This window comes from Lycium barbarum, chromosome 5 (assembly GCF_019175385.1).
Source record: "Lycium barbarum isolate Lr01 chromosome 5, ASM1917538v2, whole genome shotgun sequence".
Lineage (NCBI taxonomy): Eukaryota > Viridiplantae > Streptophyta > Magnoliopsida > Solanales > Solanaceae > Lycium > Lycium barbarum.
Genome location: NC_083341.1, coordinates 2230834 through 2248792, shown reverse-complemented (window position 1 = coordinate 2248792; position 17959 = coordinate 2230834). Strand labels below are relative to the sequence as shown.

The window sequence follows — 17959 nt, the reverse complement described above, 5'->3', positions numbered from 1 at the left end:
AAACATATTCATCATACATTTCTTGAAAATTATGCCTTTGGTGTTATCTTTGAAATATAATGCATCTGCGGATTAACGACGATTTCATAACTAATTCGTAACTAAGTCCAATTATTTTTTGTAGTGTTTGTTGTCAAAAAAAGGTACGCGTTTTGATCACGCGCAAAGCACGTACACTTAAACTAGTATTTACAAAACAATGAAATACTGCTTTGTGTCTGATAAAGAAATCTTAACAAAAATTTCTTTATTTTCGCACGGCCTTGCATAGGACAGGGTCAGGACGATCCGCCTCGTTTGTACTCGGTAACTTAACTCACTGAGTCGAAATATTTACGCCACGTAGCCCAATATACAATATTATAACCTGTTTGGAGTGTGTGTGTGTGTGGGGGGGGGGGGGGGGGTCGGAAACATTAAACATAGTGTATCAACCTTGTATAAAGTATATAAAAGTGTATAAAAGGTGTTTATACACAAATATATTGAAAATCGGGTGTTAATACACAAAATATGAATTACGTGCCGTAAATTTTCCCTTTTAATAGCAAATGAATTTTTAATACTTGAATGGAAGGAATATAATTTTAGGTACATTTTAATTTTTGAAGCAAGCTGTTAATTCTCGTATTTTGGAGCCTGGTTAGCTTGGAGCATAAACATAAGCCATTATGTCAATTCTGTACTTTAATCTTTCTTCTCTTATATATATTTAACCGATCTTAACTTGCTTGAAATTGAGGTGCATTAGTTATTTCTGTGGATTCATTTTGTTGACCCCTTAATTTTAGAAACTGAACCAAATAGGGGCTGAACCAACCCTTTGAAGAAGGAAGTATGACTACCAGGGGCGAAGACACGTGACGCTAAGGGGTGTCACCCGACACCGCTTGACTGGAAATATTTTTTATTTATATATATGTAAATAAACCTGGCGAACCGAAGCATATACTGATGATGTATAAATAAAATGACACTACTTGATGAAAGAGCGCTTCCGTTGGCGCTCTAGTTTGGACCTTTAGTTTTACTATTGAGGTCGAGTGTTCGAATCTGGTCAGCCCTAATGACTTTTTAAATTCTTTTTAGCATTGTTTGGAAAATTTACTGAAAGCATCAGATCTTGATCCTTTGATGCCTACCCAAAAACGGAGTTTCTAAACCAAGTGAATCAACATACATCACGTTCATATGGCTGCCAAAAAATGAGCTTCTGAGTTGTTGTTTTGTGACTTGTATAAAAAAGGTCTTTTGTAATATTCTCAATGAGTTTATTATATATATATGTTTCAAAAATATAGAAGCTCATCGAGGAGAGTTGTAATTTTATACTTGAATTGTGTTTCTAAATTATGATGTCATTATAATGATTTATAAGTTATTGTCTTTGATTATCTTCTGAGTAGTTGCTTTGTGACTTGTTTTAAAAAAAAAGTATTTAGTAATATTTTTAATGAGTTTGTTATGGATATGTTTCAAAAAAATAGAAGCTCATCGAGGAGAGTTGTAATTTAATACTTGAATTGCATTTTTCTAAATTATGATGTCGTTATAGTGATTTATCCATTTGTTCACTTCAGAAGTGGCTCAATGGGGAGATTAGTGAAACCTTCGCTTTAGGCCCCTAAAAATTTGAGGCTCCAATTTTTTTATTTAATTGTCAAGTTCATGATTTTAATCTTCGCTTAGACAATATTGTAGTTTTAGAAAAATAAAAAAGAAAAAAAGAAAAAGAAAAATTGTCTACTTTTATTATAAAATATTTTAGAATTTTGCATTAGACTACTCACATCTTCATATTAGTAAATAAATTGTATACAACAATATCCTACAGATTGTATTACAAACACGTGGTTAACATCTTATTAACTTAAATTAATCCTTACTAATATAAATAATAGCAATAATATTATTATGTGGAATTAAAGACTTTGTGTTGTTAAGGGTATACACTATAAACAAAAGTTTGATAAAAAGTAGGCCTCTTATTAAAAATACCTTGGTTCATTTCTTTAAAAGTCGACACCGGTTGCAAAAAATTCTGCGTACGCCACTGATGACTACCCAACAACAACGTCGACATAAGGAAAAAAAAAATTGCTAGTTTTCTTTATATTCTCACGAAAGAAGAGCGAATTTGTGAGGTTTCAAGAGGCTAAGTGCTTAACAATATCTTATTCTCTTGTTTTCTCAATCATGTGTAAGAACCTATCTTTGGGAGGGAAACAGCAGTAAACAAACTGTTAATACCTCTTTTAGGCTGAGGAGCAAAATGAGAGATCTGCCTGATGAGAGGCTCACACCCGATTAGCAAGTTGGTGAGGCAATAGTTTGACAGTAGCTAGTCCGATAGGATGATCTGCAACACTAGAATTGAGACATGGTCCAGACTCCTACGGAAGGCATCAATATGGAATTTTGAACAATGCGCCAAAGCCTGACAGAGCAATGTCGCGTGGAGGAATATCTTGTTTTCCTCTTGTAGTTAGAAGGGTAAGGTAATCCCAAGTTTGAACCTCCGTCCTCATCCAAGTAATCAAAACAAATCATAAATATGTAAGAGACAATTTGGTGAAAGTACTTCAATTCTGATCAAAGGATGGCAAGGAACTATCAACATATGAATCTAAACAAGAAATTTAAGTGAAAAGTACATCTTCACTTCTGATAGAAGGATGACAGAGAACTATCAACAGATGCATTTAAACTAATGTACACTTAAGATGACAAGCTATTGAGTAGAAAAAAGTATGTTCAGAACAAGATAGATTGCAAACAAAGCAAGAGAGAAAATAACTGATAAGGTATTCTAACTTGCTTAAACCTACAGATTAGCAAGGGAGCTGCTCCGACTTCCTTTTGGGATGAGGTAACACAGCAGGAGCAGAATATGTGATGCATCTATATATACTTAAACTAATGCATAAGCTCCAAACCACGACTCTAACAAGCAACTCCCCGCACACCATGAAACAGAGAACGTGCATTAACATTCCCACTATAACGTCCTTTGCAATAATATCATAGGCTCTGTGCATGACGTGGGCAAGGAGATAGAAATACGAGGTGCAGCCTAGCAATAGACAGATAGGCCCATACTTGAACTCAAAAAGGTGCGCTAGAGAGAGACCCCCAGCTTGATCACCAAAAACTGATGCTCGGCTGCAACAGTTATTATTGGAACGAACTCAATCATAAATTTCCCTTTGGCACCAACTAACTGTCAGTGCGTGCAGGTGTTCCAGTAAATCACACAGTAGAGTATGATGGCTTGAATTAGCATGACAACCAAGGTGACAAGCATGCAGATAACAATATTGAGATTCAGCGGGGTAAACACAAAATTTTCGAAGGCCATCCACAAACCATAGGGAGGAAAGGGATGAAAAAATCACCACACGTCCACTGAAGGAAACGACAAGAAAATAATTCAGCATCTCAAAGAAATTAAGAAGACACAAGTACAACAGGAGGGTGGTCAATGAAGCGAGGCGACGCGTTTAAGGTCACAACATGAGCGAAGGCATTCATCTGCCCCAAGCTAGCTAGTGTAATTCCTAGTTATAGTTTAAGGTATGGTTAATCAACAAGATAAGTACATATTATTTGAGCTGCACCAATATGAAATAAAGATCAATTTTTTAACTATGTGGACAGCATAAGAGAATGATTTGTGCTACTACTATAAAAAAAAAAATCCTGGCGGGTAGCCACAAAATTGTCAAAGGCCATGAGCAAACAATAGGGAGGAAAGGCATGAAAACACCAGCACAAGTCCTCCACTGAAAGAAACCACAAGAAAACAATTCAGCATCTCAAATAAGTTGAGAAGACACAATATCAAGCATATGAAGCTAATTAGAGCGGTCAATGAAGTGGGTGGAGAGTCATGATCTCAGGTTCTTCCTATCTACCTAAGCCTCGGTGCGCAGAGTAACCTAGTACCTATGTTGGTAGAAGGTAACAAGTACACCATGGAATAGTCAAGGTGCGCGCAAACTAGCCCGAAAACAACCGCCATAAAAAATAAAAAAATAAAATAAAGTGTGGGCTTTAATGAATAGGCACAAATGGAGAAAAATACAAAGAAAGGGGGAGAAACAGATCACAAATATATAAAGAGACATTTTTGTGAAAGTACATCAATTCTGACAAAAGCAAGGATGGCAAGGAACTATAAACATGTGCATCTAAACAAGACATTTTAGTGAAAATACATCTTCAATTCTGATAGAAGGATGACAAAGAACTATCAACATATGCATCTAAACTAATGTACACTTAAGACTGATAAACTAACTTAAAACTGAAGTCCCTCCCCTTAGCAAAATTCACAACAGAAGGGGTAAAGGAAAGCTGACAAATCATCAAACCAAAATTATACCAACAAGAAAGACTGAAAAAAGAAGGAAAAAAAGCTGCTAACTTCAATCAGATGTTAGAATAATTTTCTTCTAGCTATACATCCCAATCATCCATCCGATAGTTAAATTCTGACTTTCGATTCGTTATGCTCCCATACATTTCAGAGAACTTTTGAAGGCAACTGCTCCGAAGTCCATAGTGAACCTGCGTATTCTTGCTAATCGCGACACCAGTAAACTTTGAAGTATCGATTGCCCATGCAGGTTTCACGTATTCGACAGTACTTGAAGAACTTGCGTTTGCATACAAGTAGTTTAGCAGCACATCCTCGCAATTAAAAAGATTGTCCACTACTTCCCTACCAGCGTCAGCCTCTTTGCTCCAGTATTTTTCAAAAGCCATTTTGCTGTCCATGAAGGCTGCTCCGGTAAGAATCATATTGTATCCATTGTGCTTCCGAGCATGTTTCTCAGCCCGGTATTTCAACGGGCTTCCATTTGCTAGCCGGGGGTAAAACCCTACAATTCGCTCAGGATGCTCACGCCATACCTTAAATCCTCGTTCAACATCATCACAAGGCATCATAATGTCATCATCAAGCTCAAGAACAGCTCTTGTCTTTATGGAAGGGTCAACCTTGAATCGATTATTTAGTGAGTTTTTTTCCTCTACTCGAATCCTTACTGGCACTGCAGAATCAAATTCGCTCAATTCTGGAGGTTGTCCTTTGTTCCACACAACAACAATTTCACGCACCGAAGAACATCTTGAGTAATGCTTGACATACATTTTCAGATTCCAGATCCGAGCATCGTAGGTCATTGTCAATAAAGTGAACTGAGAGTACTGGCCATGCAACGGGTAAGCCTCATGCGCGCCGCTCCCTCCATATAAGTATTTAACTCCAGTACACATTAAGACAACTGATACTAAAAATATTAAAGTAAGAACCAAGCCTCCACTACAGGTATTTGGTTTTATTCTGGCACGAAGTATTGCTCTATTTAAGTGGCTGCAGAACAGTCTCATTTTAGAATAGAACACGTTTGATTCTTCCCGATCCAACAAAGAATCACTCCTCTTTCCAACATTATGCGGGCACCACCTTAACGGAACTAAACCTTTAACAGCTCCGAGTAAAACACCGAACAGTATAACCAGGGCTGCAACACCTAGGACTGATGCACAACCTAAATGAAAACGTCGACTTGCATCTCCCGAAGGCACTCGATCGCCATCCATAACTCCAACCCACTCTCCGGAGCTTAATCGTTGCACATCGAGGTGATGGCTGCGGGCCCCGTTCCAGGCGTTTAATCCCTTAATTGACTCTTCAAGGCCCAATGGGACTTCAACTTCTTTGAAATTATCAGTGGTCAAAACTTCTATTTTGAAGAGACGTACCCTCCGCCCATATGTTTCACCGTCATCTTGGCCAACACGATAAAGATAACCATCAAATAAAAACGGTCTACCTCCATTTCGGGCTCCCATGCTCTTATCTGTGTTATAGATAGGATTTTTCTTATGTGGTCTCCAAGGACCAAGCGGTGAGCTACTGTACCATATTTCCAACTGAGCATTATACTCTGCACCAATACCACTATGATCTGAACCAAATAGCCAGTATTTCCCATCATGTGGAATGATAAACGAATCAACAAGAGGCTTTTTCATTATGATCTTTTCCAGCGTCCATTCCATGGGAAAATTTACAGCTCGATAAAGACGAAGTTGTCCTTTTGCTCGGCCCTCAGGCAGCATATATATCTGTAGACAATAATACAATTGATGAAAATATTAATCACTCGTCCAAGCACAATAGACTTAAAATATTAGTTGTAAGCAAGAACAAATAATGGTGCCCAAGATTCACAATTGCCGGTAAGCCCCTAAGCGGCAAAGACTCTTTCCATTAAAATGTATAATGACCTCAAGAAGACCAAAAATTAAGTACTACAAAGTTGTGTATCTTTTGTATTTGGTGCTGTCCAAAAAAGTTTTCAATTTTTTTTTTTCTGAAACTGGTAAATTTCCAAAAAAGTTTTCAGAATTGACATAATATAAGAGCATAACCATCTATAGCATTACATGGTATCAGTACTGTGCAAAATTCTAGTAAGATCATACAGAGCAAATCTTTTTTTGAGATTGAAGAGTCTTCCAGTTTTGTTCTACTGATAGAGGATTCTATCAATTAATAAGCGTCTCCAATACAAGCTAAAATGAACATTCACATGCTATCATGAGCCTTGCACACAGCACTCACATATTCTTACAGAATAAACTTCAAGATTTTACACATCAAGTCAAACTTTGTTTCAGGTGGAATTGGGTTACATGAAAACAAGTTGTTCACGGAGCCAAGAACTTACTTTGCCATTATAGTCAAAGATATATGGATAAGACAGATGCCAGTCTTCATCCAAAGCGATACCTAACTGCTCCCATGATGCTCCCTTGTCAATACTTCTCGCAACTCCAATATCCCCTTGCATTGTGATTGAATTCTTTGTTTCAAAGAACAGGTAAAAGACATCTCCCTGAATTATATGATCATACCTCAGATTAAGGATGTCCCACACCAGATCGGAATGTAAGAGAAATCAATATTTAGGTGAAGCAAAAAACAACAAAATAATCAAGATCCTGTAGGCAGAAAAGCAGAGAAATCTAAGTATCCACCCCACGCAGTGCAAATCTGGACCAGTCGGGTTAGTGAGTTCAAGATACTGAACAGTTAACCAAAAAAAAAAAAATGGGGTCCCACAATTTTGACTCTTATGAAATGCTGCTGTTTTGAGATGAGACCGGTCAATAGTGGAGCATTACAATGTAACAGAAGGATGAGGATGAGGATTTAATGAGATTAAACCTTGCCTTTAAGTGGTACATGAAAGATTGGATACATTCGGCTATAATTTAAAATGCGGATACTTCTCCTTTTTATTTTTTTGATAAGCTCTTGGTATACTCACAGCAGGATGAATGTAAAATATATCCAAGCACCAGCTTAAATCATTGTTATAGGCTATACACATTGAAGGGGAGCCTTGGCGTAGCTAGTAAAGTTGCTGCCATGTGACCAGGAGATCACAGGTGAAACAGCCTCCTGCAGAAATGCAGGGTAAGGCTGCGTACAATAGAACCTTGTGGTCCAGCCCTTCCCCGGTCCCCGCACATAGCGGAAGCTTAGTGCACCGGGCTGCCCTTTTTTTTAGGCTATACACACAGAAGATTATAAATCATCCGTTTCAGCGGTGATTAAACTGACAAGTTCCATAACGTCCCATCAACTAACTATAAGATGCTAATAATTACAGAGGATTAATTTAAATCCTCATCCAGACAGGTCTCATCCATAATTTCATCTTGATTACATGCATGATAAAAAGAGCTAAAGATGCTTCATGCTAATCCCATATCACAAATCAACAAAACAAACTTACAGTAGAGTAACGTTTACTACTAATTACTTACTACACCAGTCAATAATCAAGGACTTAAAGATTACCTGAACATAAAGAAAGGGGTCAGCAACAAAATTACTGGAGAAACCAGCCACAGAAGCTGAAGAACAGGTCATAATAGGATTGGCTACTGGCCATGCCGCACTCTTGTCCCTCCATATATTCATCTGCCAAACATTTCCAGACACAAAAGTCATACACCAATAAATTCCAAGAAACCTTAAGCCTTAAAAAAAGATTAAAACTTTGAGCAAAAAGTTACAAGAGTAGAGTCTCATCAGTCATCTCTATGTGCAACCCTCCAGAAACTTTCCTATTATATTCAAAATAATCACCATGATTTGCACATTTAACAAATACCCGAAATCATAGAAGCTTAAAAGATTCAAAATTCAAACCAGCACGAAACTGAAATTTTGAGCCAAATGAAAGACTTAAACTTTTGAGCAAAAAGTTATAGAGGAAACTCATCTCTACGTGCAACAATCCAGAAATTTTCCAACAATATTCAAACTAATCACCAGGATTTGCACATTTAACAAATACCTGAAAACCCCATAACCTCAAAAGATTCAAAATTCAAACCAAAACAGCACAAAACTGATAATTTGAGCAAAAATTAAAGGCAAAGGACACTCATCTCTATGTGCAAGCCTCCAGAAATTTTCCAATTATAATCAAATTAATCACCAGGATTTGCACATTTAACAAATACCCGAAAACTCCATAACCTCAAACAATTCAAAATTCAAAACAAAACGGTACAAAACTGAAATTTCAGCTAAAATAAAAGGTTAAAAGTTTGAGCAAAAAGCTATAAAGTATGAGCAACCATCCAGAAATTTTCCAAGAATATTCAAATTAATCACCAGGATTTGCACATTTAACAAATACCCATCAAACCCATAACCTCAAAAAATTCAAAATTCAAACCAAAACAGTACAAAACTGAAGCTTGAGTCAAAATGGAAGGCTTAAACTTTGAGAAAGAAGTTGTAGAGTACACTCATATCTATGTGAGAAATTTTCAACAGATGTGAGAAATTTTCAACAATATTCTATAATAACCAGATTTGCCCATTTACCAAATATCCATCAAACCCTTTACCTCAAAAGATTAAAATTTTAAACCAAAACAGCACAAAACTGAAACTTCGAGCCAAAATGAAAGGCGTAAAACTTTGAGCAAAAAGTTTCAACCATCCAGAATTTTTCCAACAATGTTCAAACTAATCACCAGAATTTGCTCATTTAACAAATACCCATCAAACTAATAACCTCAAAAAATTCAAAATTCAAACTAAAACAGCACAAAATTGAAAATTTTAGCAAAAATGAACCCAACCCAAAAAAGCAACTTAAGACCATCTGGAAAAAACATCTTTTACCCAAAAATCAGCAACAAATGAAAAGGAGAACAAATCATACAATGTGAAAGCTTATAACTTTGAGCAAAAAGTTGTAGAGTACACTCATCTCTACATGCAACCATCCAGAAACTTTCCAATTATATTCAAATTAATCAACAGGATTTGCCCATTTAACAAATACCCATAACCTCAAAAAACTCAAAATACAAACCAAAACAGTACAAAACTGAAATTTGAGCATAAAAAAACACCCCATTTACCCAAAACAGCACAAAACTGAACTTTGAGCCAAAAAAAAAAAAAAAAGCACCCCATTTACCCAAAAGTCAAACCAAAACAGCACAAACTGAAATTTGAGCATTAAAAGAAACACCCCCGTTCACCCAAAATTCAGCAAAAATGAAAAGAAAAAAAAATCATACAATGTGAAAAAGCAAGCTTACATCTTCAATTGGTTTGAGGAAAAAAAAAGGAGAATCACCATACTAATAAGGATATCCTTGTACAACAATATTCAAATTAATCACCAGGATTTGCTCATTTAACAAATACCCATCAAACCCATAACCTCAAAAGATTCAAACCTCAAACCAATAACTGTACAAAATTGAAAATATAAGCAAAAAAGCAACTTAAAAATCATACAATGTGGACAAAAAAAAAAAAAAAAAACTTACATCTTCAATTGGTTTGAGATTAAAAGGAAAATCACCAAAATAAACACCAATTATATTTAACAAATACCCATGACCTCAAAAGGTTCAAACTTTAAACCAAAAACAGTACAAAATTGAAAATCTGAGCAAAGAAGCAACTTAAAGATCATCTAAAAAAACCCCATTCACCCAAAATTCAACAAAAATGAAAAGAAGAACAAATCATCCAATGTGAAAAGCAAGCTTACATCACAAATTAAGCAAAAAGTTATATCTCTACATGCAGTAATCCAGAATTTTCCAATTATATTCATATTAATCACACCAGGATTTGCCCATTTAACAAATACCCATCAAACCCATAACCTCAAAAAACTCAAAATTCAAACCAAAACAGCACAAAACTGAACTTTGAGCATAAAAAAACACCCCATTTACCCAAAATACAAATCAAAACAGCACTTAACTGAACTTTGAGCATTAAAAAAACACCTCATTTACCCAAATTCAAACCAAAACAGCACAAAACTGAACTTTGAGCATTAAAAAACACCTCATTTACCCAAAATACAAACCAAAACAGCACAAAACTGAACTTTGAGCATTAAAAAACACCCCATTTACCCAAAATTCAAACCAAAACAGCACAAAACTGAACTTTGAGCATTAAAAAACACCCCATTTACCCAAAATTCAAACCAAAACAGCACAAAACTGAACATTGAGCATTAAAAAACACCCCATTTACCCAATATTCAAACCAAAACAGCACAAAACTGAAATTTAAGCATAAAAAGAACACCCCATTCACCCAAAATTCAGCAAAAAATGAAAGGAAAAAAAAAAACAAATATAATGTGAAAAGCAAGGCTTACATCTTCAATGGGTTTGAGATTAAAAGGAGAATCACCAATTTGTCCATTTAACAAATAGCCATTTTAACTAATAACCTCAAACAATGTGAAAAGGAAAGCTTACATCTTCAATTGGTTTGTGATTAAAAGGAGAATCAACATACTAATATGGATATACATGTACAACAATATTCAAATTTTCCAACAATATTCAAATTAATCACCAGAATTTGCTCATTTAACAAATACCCATCAAACCCATAACCTCAAAAGATTCAAACTTTAAACCAAAAACAGTACCAAAATTGAAAATTTGAGCAAGAAAATCAACTTTAGATCATTTAACAAATAGCCATTTTAACTAATAACCTCAAAAAATTAAAATGTGAAAAGCAAAGCTTACATCTTCAATAGGATTGAGATTAAAAGGAGAATCACCATAGTAATATGGATATCCATGTACAACAATATTCAATTTTTCCAACAATATTCAAATTAATCACCGGAATTTGCTCATTTAACAAATACCCATCACACCCATAACCTCAAAAGATTCAAGCTTTAAACCAAAAACAGTACAAAATTGAAAATTTGAGCGAAAAAAGCAACTTAAGATCATTTAACAAATAGCCATTTAACTAATAACCTCAAAAAAATGTGAAAAAGCAAAGCTTACATCTTCAATGGGTTTGAGATTAAAAGGAGAATCACCAATTTCTCCATTTAACAAATAGCCATTTTAACTAATAACCTCAAAAAAAAGTGAAAAGAAAAGCTTACATCTTCAATTGGTTTGAGATTAAAAGGAGAATCACCATAATAAACACCAATTGACCAAGAACCTTCATCATCTTCTTTACAACCAATATCCGATAGAACCGAATGAACATTTCGGGTCATCATAAACCGAACATAAAGACCCGAAATTGAACCCAAAACTACAAACATCACAACAAAAAACACAACCCCATATGAACTAACACCACCACCACAAATATAATCATTCTTGTTCTTGTTGTTTCCGGGTCGGGTTCGGGTCGACCCGGAAATGACAATCGGGTTAAGACCCATTAAAGAGGAAGGTAAAGGGTGTCGCCGGAAAGTATCACCGGTTGAAGCCAGTGAGATCTTGGGTAGTCACGTGCTATGCACGTGATGTGAGAGAAAGTGAGAAAAATGGAACTAACATTCAAAATTGGAGACTTTTTGAGGAGATGTGTTTTGATTTTGTTGTGTGGGGAATTTTTTGAGAGGTCAAAAAAAGGGTAGTTTTTTAGTTTTCTTGATGATGAGTTGTATATATATTGTTGTGCAATTGCTACTAGTAAACTTACTTTTTAATATAATATAAATAAAAATAATTTTTTAAGGAAAAAGCTCAAAAAATATTTATCTAGCGTACAAAACATCTATTGTCATAATAAACAAAACAAAAAAAGGGAGACTTTTTGAGGAGATGTTTTGATTTGGTCTTTTGGTTTGTTGAATTTGTGTAGAATTTTTTAGAGTCCAAAAAAACGGTAGTTTAGTTTTCTTGACGATGGGTTGTCTATGTGTTGTCTTGCATAGAATTACCGCATGCTTTTTAATATAATATAGATAAAAATAATTTTTTAAGAAAAAAGGTCAAAAATATTTATCTAGCATACAAAACATCTATTGTCATAATAAACAAAATAAAAAAAGGGAGACTTTTTGAGGAGATGTTTTGATTTGGTCTTTTGGTTTGTTGAATTTGTGTAGAATTTTTTAGAGTCCAAAAAAACGGTAGTTTAGTTTTCTTGACGATGGGTTGTCTATGTGTTGTCTTGCATAGAATTACCGCATGCTTTTTAATATAATATAGATAAAAATAATTTTTTAAGAAAAAAGGTCAAAAATATTTATCTAGCATACAAAACATCTATTGTCATAATAAACAAAATAAAAAAAGGGAGACTTTTTGAGGAGATGTTTTGATTTGGTCTTTTGGTTTGTTGAATTTGTGTGGAATTTTTGAGAGTCCAAAAAACGGTAGTTTAGTTTTCTTGCTGATGGATTGTCTATGTGTTGTCTTGCATAGAATTACTGCATGCTTTTTAATATCATATAGATAAAAATAATTTTTTAAGGAGAAAGGTCAAAAATATTTATCTTGCATACAAAATATCTTATTGTCGTTATAAACAACAACAAAAAGATGCTTTGATTATACTATGATGGTGGTGTCAAGGTTAATTGTAAGTATGTTGGTTATGATATCGGATATTTATTATTTTCTGTCAACATAGATATCGAGTAACTCTATTCGCTAATGGTAGAAAAACTATAAAAAAAGAAACCAACATCCAAGATTTTTATTTGGGTATTTCTAAATTGAGAGGAAAATTTAGAGAAATGGAAAGAAAAAAGAGAAAAATGGAGACTTTGAGGAGATGTTGGATTTGGTCTTTTGGTTTGTTGAATTTGTTTTTTTCTCTGTGTGGAATTTTTTAGAGCCCAAAAAAGGGTAGTTTTAGTTTTCTTGACAATGAGTTGTCTATATGTTGTTGTGCTGGCTTGCATAGAATTATTGCATGTTTTTTAATATGCTATAGATAAAAATATTTTTTAAGGAAAAAGGTCAAAAACATTTATTTAGCATACAAAATATCTTATTGTCATTATAAGCCAAAAAAAAAAAAAAATCTTTGATTATACTATGATGGTGGTGTCAAGATTAGTCGTAAGTATGTCGGTTATGATATCGGATACTTGTTATTTTATGTCAATATAGATATGATCTAGCATATGAAATATTTTTTTTTTCCCACCCAGTGTTTGGTATTGCCACTGGAGCCCAACTATATTCAGATTCGCGACGCAGGGCTCCTATTTTGGGGGGAAACGCTCCCTATCAGGGATTTTTTCATACCTAGGGCTCGAACTTGAGACCTCTAATTAAGAAAGGAGCAGTCTCATTCGCTGCACCACATCCTTTAGTGGTGCATACGAAATATCTTATTGTCATTATAAACCAAAAAAAAAATATTTGCTTCGATTATACTATGATGATGGTATCCATGTTAGTTTGTGAGTATATCGATTATGATACCGAATATTTGCTACTATTTCCTGCCAGTATGGATATCGTGTTAAAAAATGTAGCCAACATGAAAGATTTTTTTTGGTCTTTCTACTTTGAAGAAATTAAGAGAAGTGGAAAGGAAAAAGAGAAAAATGCAGACTCTGAGGAGTGATGTTTTGATTTGGTCTTTTGGTTTGTTGTGTGGAATTTTTGGGAGTCTAAAAAAGCTGACAGCGGGACTTTAGGAAATGGAAAATGTTTTCTTGATGGTGAGTGTCTACGTGTCATGCTCACTTTCATATAATTATACTTTTATTACTCCATATATATTAGTAATATTTTTTTAAAAGGAAAAAGGTCAAAAATATTTCTTAAGCATACAAATATATTATTGTCACTATAAATTAAAATTTATTACTTTTCGATTTTAATGGAGCTACAATTAGAGGCGAACCCAGAATTTGAAAATAGCGGGGGCACATCCGTGGCTACAAAATATCGGAAAGAATTTATTGTGTAGATGCTGGAGGAGGAATCAGACCCAGCTCTGCACACTACAGGATCAACAAGTCGGGTTGCAGCTACCCGACCTTTGTGGATTAGGGTGTCAATCAAAATATATACCTCATATTTAAGATATATACACACATATACATTTATTTTTTCGAGGTCACTGGGGCCACGTGACCTCTATACTCTAGGGGTAGGTTAGCCTCTGGCTATAACGTAAAGCATTACAAAGAATTTCCTTTTTATGATGGTATTCAAGTCAGTTTATACGTATTTCAATTATGTTTTTTCCACCGGTATATGTATCGGGTGAGACTTAGGCAGTGGACCTGGTATTGTTTTACTCGATTGAGATTTGAACCTGAAATGTCATGATTCTCCCTCACTTCATCGACCAGTTGGCTGTACCCTTGATTTCTAAAGAGTAATATAAAACCATAATCAAAAGTAGAGGGAATAATTTGAACATTTTTCTTGAAATATTTTAAGGTTTGAAATCCGTTCAATCCATGTTGAAAATTCGTTAGAGTCAAGGGCAAATGCGATATTATTTGTTGACATCAAGTGTATGAATGACTTCAAAATACGACAATAAAATTAAGAGATGTTATTTTGTATAGTACAGACGTAAATTTGGATTTTTCCTCCGTTTTTATAATAATGGCATACAAGTGTTTGTATGGTTGCTCTTAAGTTGGAGATAAACAAGAAACTGAACTCTACAAACCTGAGGAAAGATTATATATCAGTAGCAGAAGTGTTTTCTTATAATAGTAGCAAGACTGTAAGTGGATGAATCACATTCTTAATACCAACCAGGATTGTGGTTGAGTGATAAGTGCTCCTTCTTTCTTAACCAGGGATCTTGAGTTCGAATACCCTGAGTACGGAGTTGCCTTTGTTAGGGAGCGCTTCTCCCCCTCGCCTCCTCCCCAGAAATTGGGACTTCCACCCGCAAGGGTGGCTCAGTTGGTTGAGCATAGGGCTTTCGTAATGGAGGTCTCAAGTTCGAACCCCCCTGCCTACGACAGTAGGGGATTTGTCTTCTGGGTCTGGGTCTGGCTCGTCGCACCGGGCTTGCCTAGTGCTGGTTGTCTCTCCTATGTGGTTTGCGAGTTATTACACAGGAGCTGGTTTTACCCTGTGCGCACCCGAAGGATAGCGGCTGCGGGTTCCCAAGTCATCAAAACAAAATGTGGGACTTCCCGTATCGAGTCGAATTACGGTCCTAATGAGTGAAGTTCATGTAGTTTCTTATCGAGACGAAACTCTCTGTAACAATAGCGTTTGAATTATCTTTTGTTACCATATCTATTTTATCAGGATAAAAATCACTTAACAGTTTTAGTTTTAATAATTTGAACCTTGTTATTTAATAATCTTTTGTCCAGTTTCATTGACACTAGATCATTTCTTAATTTGGATGCCTAAATTTGATATACTTCTTTTCTTTATATTATGTTTTCATATTCTTCTTCATAATTTTTTTTTTGTCAATTACTGTCAAAGCAATTTGATTATTCTCATGTTTGGACTTTTTTTTTAATTATTATTTCCCATTTGGTATCCGGTACCCGCATTAGGGCCTGATTAAATCCGAATTTGTGCAAGGTAGTCCCACATTGGGGGCAAAGCACTCCCTAACAATGGTGATTCCGTATCCAAAGGGGCTCGAACTCGAGATCTCTTGGTTAAGGATAGAGTAGTACCAGCCACTACACCACAACATCAGACTGCATTACACCATTTGTGGCATAAAACTATTGATCATTGGGGACACTATCAGTACACTTAAGTTGACTCTTCCATTAATCCCTTCCACAAGAATAAATACATTTTATGTCTTTATAGATCAAGTTAATTTGAGATCAACTATAAGCTCTCAATACATTTTATATAAGTTCATCTCTTTTAAAATTATTTATTTATAAAGCACATAAATTTATATGTGGTTAAATAAATAAAAAAATCATTTGTCCAATTTTTTTTTTAATCTAATCGTATCTTGTTTGATATTATTAAATATGGTCATTTGCTCCAAGTTATTTTGCCACAATCTTTGGAAGGAAAAAAAACTACATAATAATCTTTATAATAATAAAATGAAATATATTCTTTTTCTTTTTCATCTTCATCATCGTCTGCCAGTTATTTGTTAATATCCAATATATTATTGAAATTAATATAAGAAACTTTTTTATATTTGTTGATTGAGATCAATGTTATATGATGATTCTTAGATTGTGACTCATGCTAGAATTACATCATCCCCAACAACTAAATCAACTTAAGGACATCTAATCACCTAGCATTTGTTGCATCTTTGATTATAACCTATCAATTTTCATACATGACAAAGCAAAACTTGTTTTTATCTCCACATCCAAATGACAAATCTAAAAACCTTATGATTTTCTCTTCGAGATATGACATTACTTCAAAATATTTCTCAACTTGAAGGTGGAACTTTTCACCGCAAATTTAAATTAATTGAGTCTCGAAGTGAGTTCTGCATAACGGGAGAAACATAAAAATAAAAAACATGAATGTATTAATCGGTTCTCGAAGGTCTTCCTGAGTTCGGATTCTCCCGTGCTTCCTCTTTAACAACCTTAGAGCCCGTTTGAATTGGCTTATAAGCTGTTTTCAGCTTTTTTGAGTGTTTGGCTGGCCAGCTTAAAGTCATTTTGTGCTTAAAATAAGCTCAAAAAAATAATTGGGCCCATTTGACTTAGCTTAGCTAAAGCAGCTTATAAGCTGTTTTCAGCTTATAAGTAAAAAAAAATAAGTTAGACTACCCCAACTTATTTTTTTAACTTATAAGCTGCAAACAGCTTATAGGCATAAGCCCATCCAAACCGGCTCTTTACACGACATTATTTCACGATCTTATTGGAGCCCTAAAATGATTATTGGGAACATATCAGTAGGGTCTCAAAGGTCTTCCTGTATCCTGATTCTCCTGTGCTTTCCTATTTAGCAGGTCTTACACGACACTTATCGAACACCGTATGAAAAATAAAAAAAATTCAAAGTGTGAACACGAGACTTCCCATATGTCATTTGTCTTACATATAAATTGATGGCTAAATCATGGAATTCAAGCGTCATTGTCTAATACTAATATAATAGGTGTGGCCCCTACTAATTTTGAATTGACGATTGCAAAGTTTTCCATTTTATTTTATTCCTTTTTTTTTTCAAAATAGTTACAATGTTCATTTAAAATTAATTCGTCAAATATTAGTTATCTCTCATCATCACAAATTTCAAATATCAACCAACTTCACTTAAATTTAATCTCTTTGAAAATATTTGGGCAATTTGTACGATGCATAAAATCCTAGAAACGTATGAAAAAAAAGAGAAATATATTTATGGATAAGAACACCCAGAAGTGAATTCGGGATTCTAAATTTATAAGATTTGGATGCTAGAACGGAGCTATAACGATTAGATTTGAGATAGATAAATTATACATATTAAATGAATTTCTTGACATAAGTACAAAATTTGTAGCAAAATTACTACATTCTTTGTCTATCACATAACTTTGTGATGTAGATCCGCCCTGGAGAACATGGTTGTTATTGTAAAAAATAGTTTTTAAAGTGAAAAGAAAAAAGAAACAGAACGTGCTCAAGTAGCTGTTGGACCACATCATTTCATTTTCAAAGAATGATTTGCG

The 17959-nt window shown here is 34.6% G+C and overlaps 1 protein-coding gene across 2 annotated transcripts; it reads right to left on the bottom strand.

The window, feature by feature from the left end:
• Window positions 1–4202: 4202 nt before the first annotated feature.
• Window positions 4203–12008, bottom strand: LOC132640092 (glucosamine inositolphosphorylceramide transferase 1-like). Of its 2 annotated transcripts, none has more exons than XM_060356526.1 (4): window positions 11496–12008; window positions 7880–8002; window positions 6741–6908; window positions 4203–6135 (listed from the first exon to the last, which is right to left on the bottom strand). In XM_060356526.1, the coding sequence occupies exons 1-4, from the start codon at window positions 11784–11786 to the stop codon at window positions 4459–4461; spliced, it is 2259 nt and encodes a 752-aa protein (XP_060212509.1). In that variant the 5' UTR covers window positions 11787–12008; the 3' UTR covers window positions 4203–4458. The 2 variants fall into 2 exon arrangements, with proteins under 2 accessions (XP_060212509.1, XP_060212510.1); XM_060356527.1 differs by lacking the exon at window positions 11496–12008 and adding an exon at window positions 8098–8116.
• Window positions 12009–17959: the final 5951 nt, after the last annotated feature.

Coding starts and splice junctions, on each gene's coding strand:
- LOC132640092 (XM_060356526.1), bottom strand. CDS start 11,786: ATGGGTCTTAACCCGATTGTCATTTCCGGGTCGACCCGAACCCGACCC. Junction 8,003..11,495: donor ATCTCAAACCAATTGAAGAT/GTAAGCTTTTCT, acceptor AATGTTTGGCAG/ATGAATATATGGAGGGACAA. Junction 6,136..6,740: donor TCTTTGACTATAATGGCAAA/GTAAGTTCTTGG, acceptor TATTGTCTACAG/ATATATATGCTGCCTGAGGG.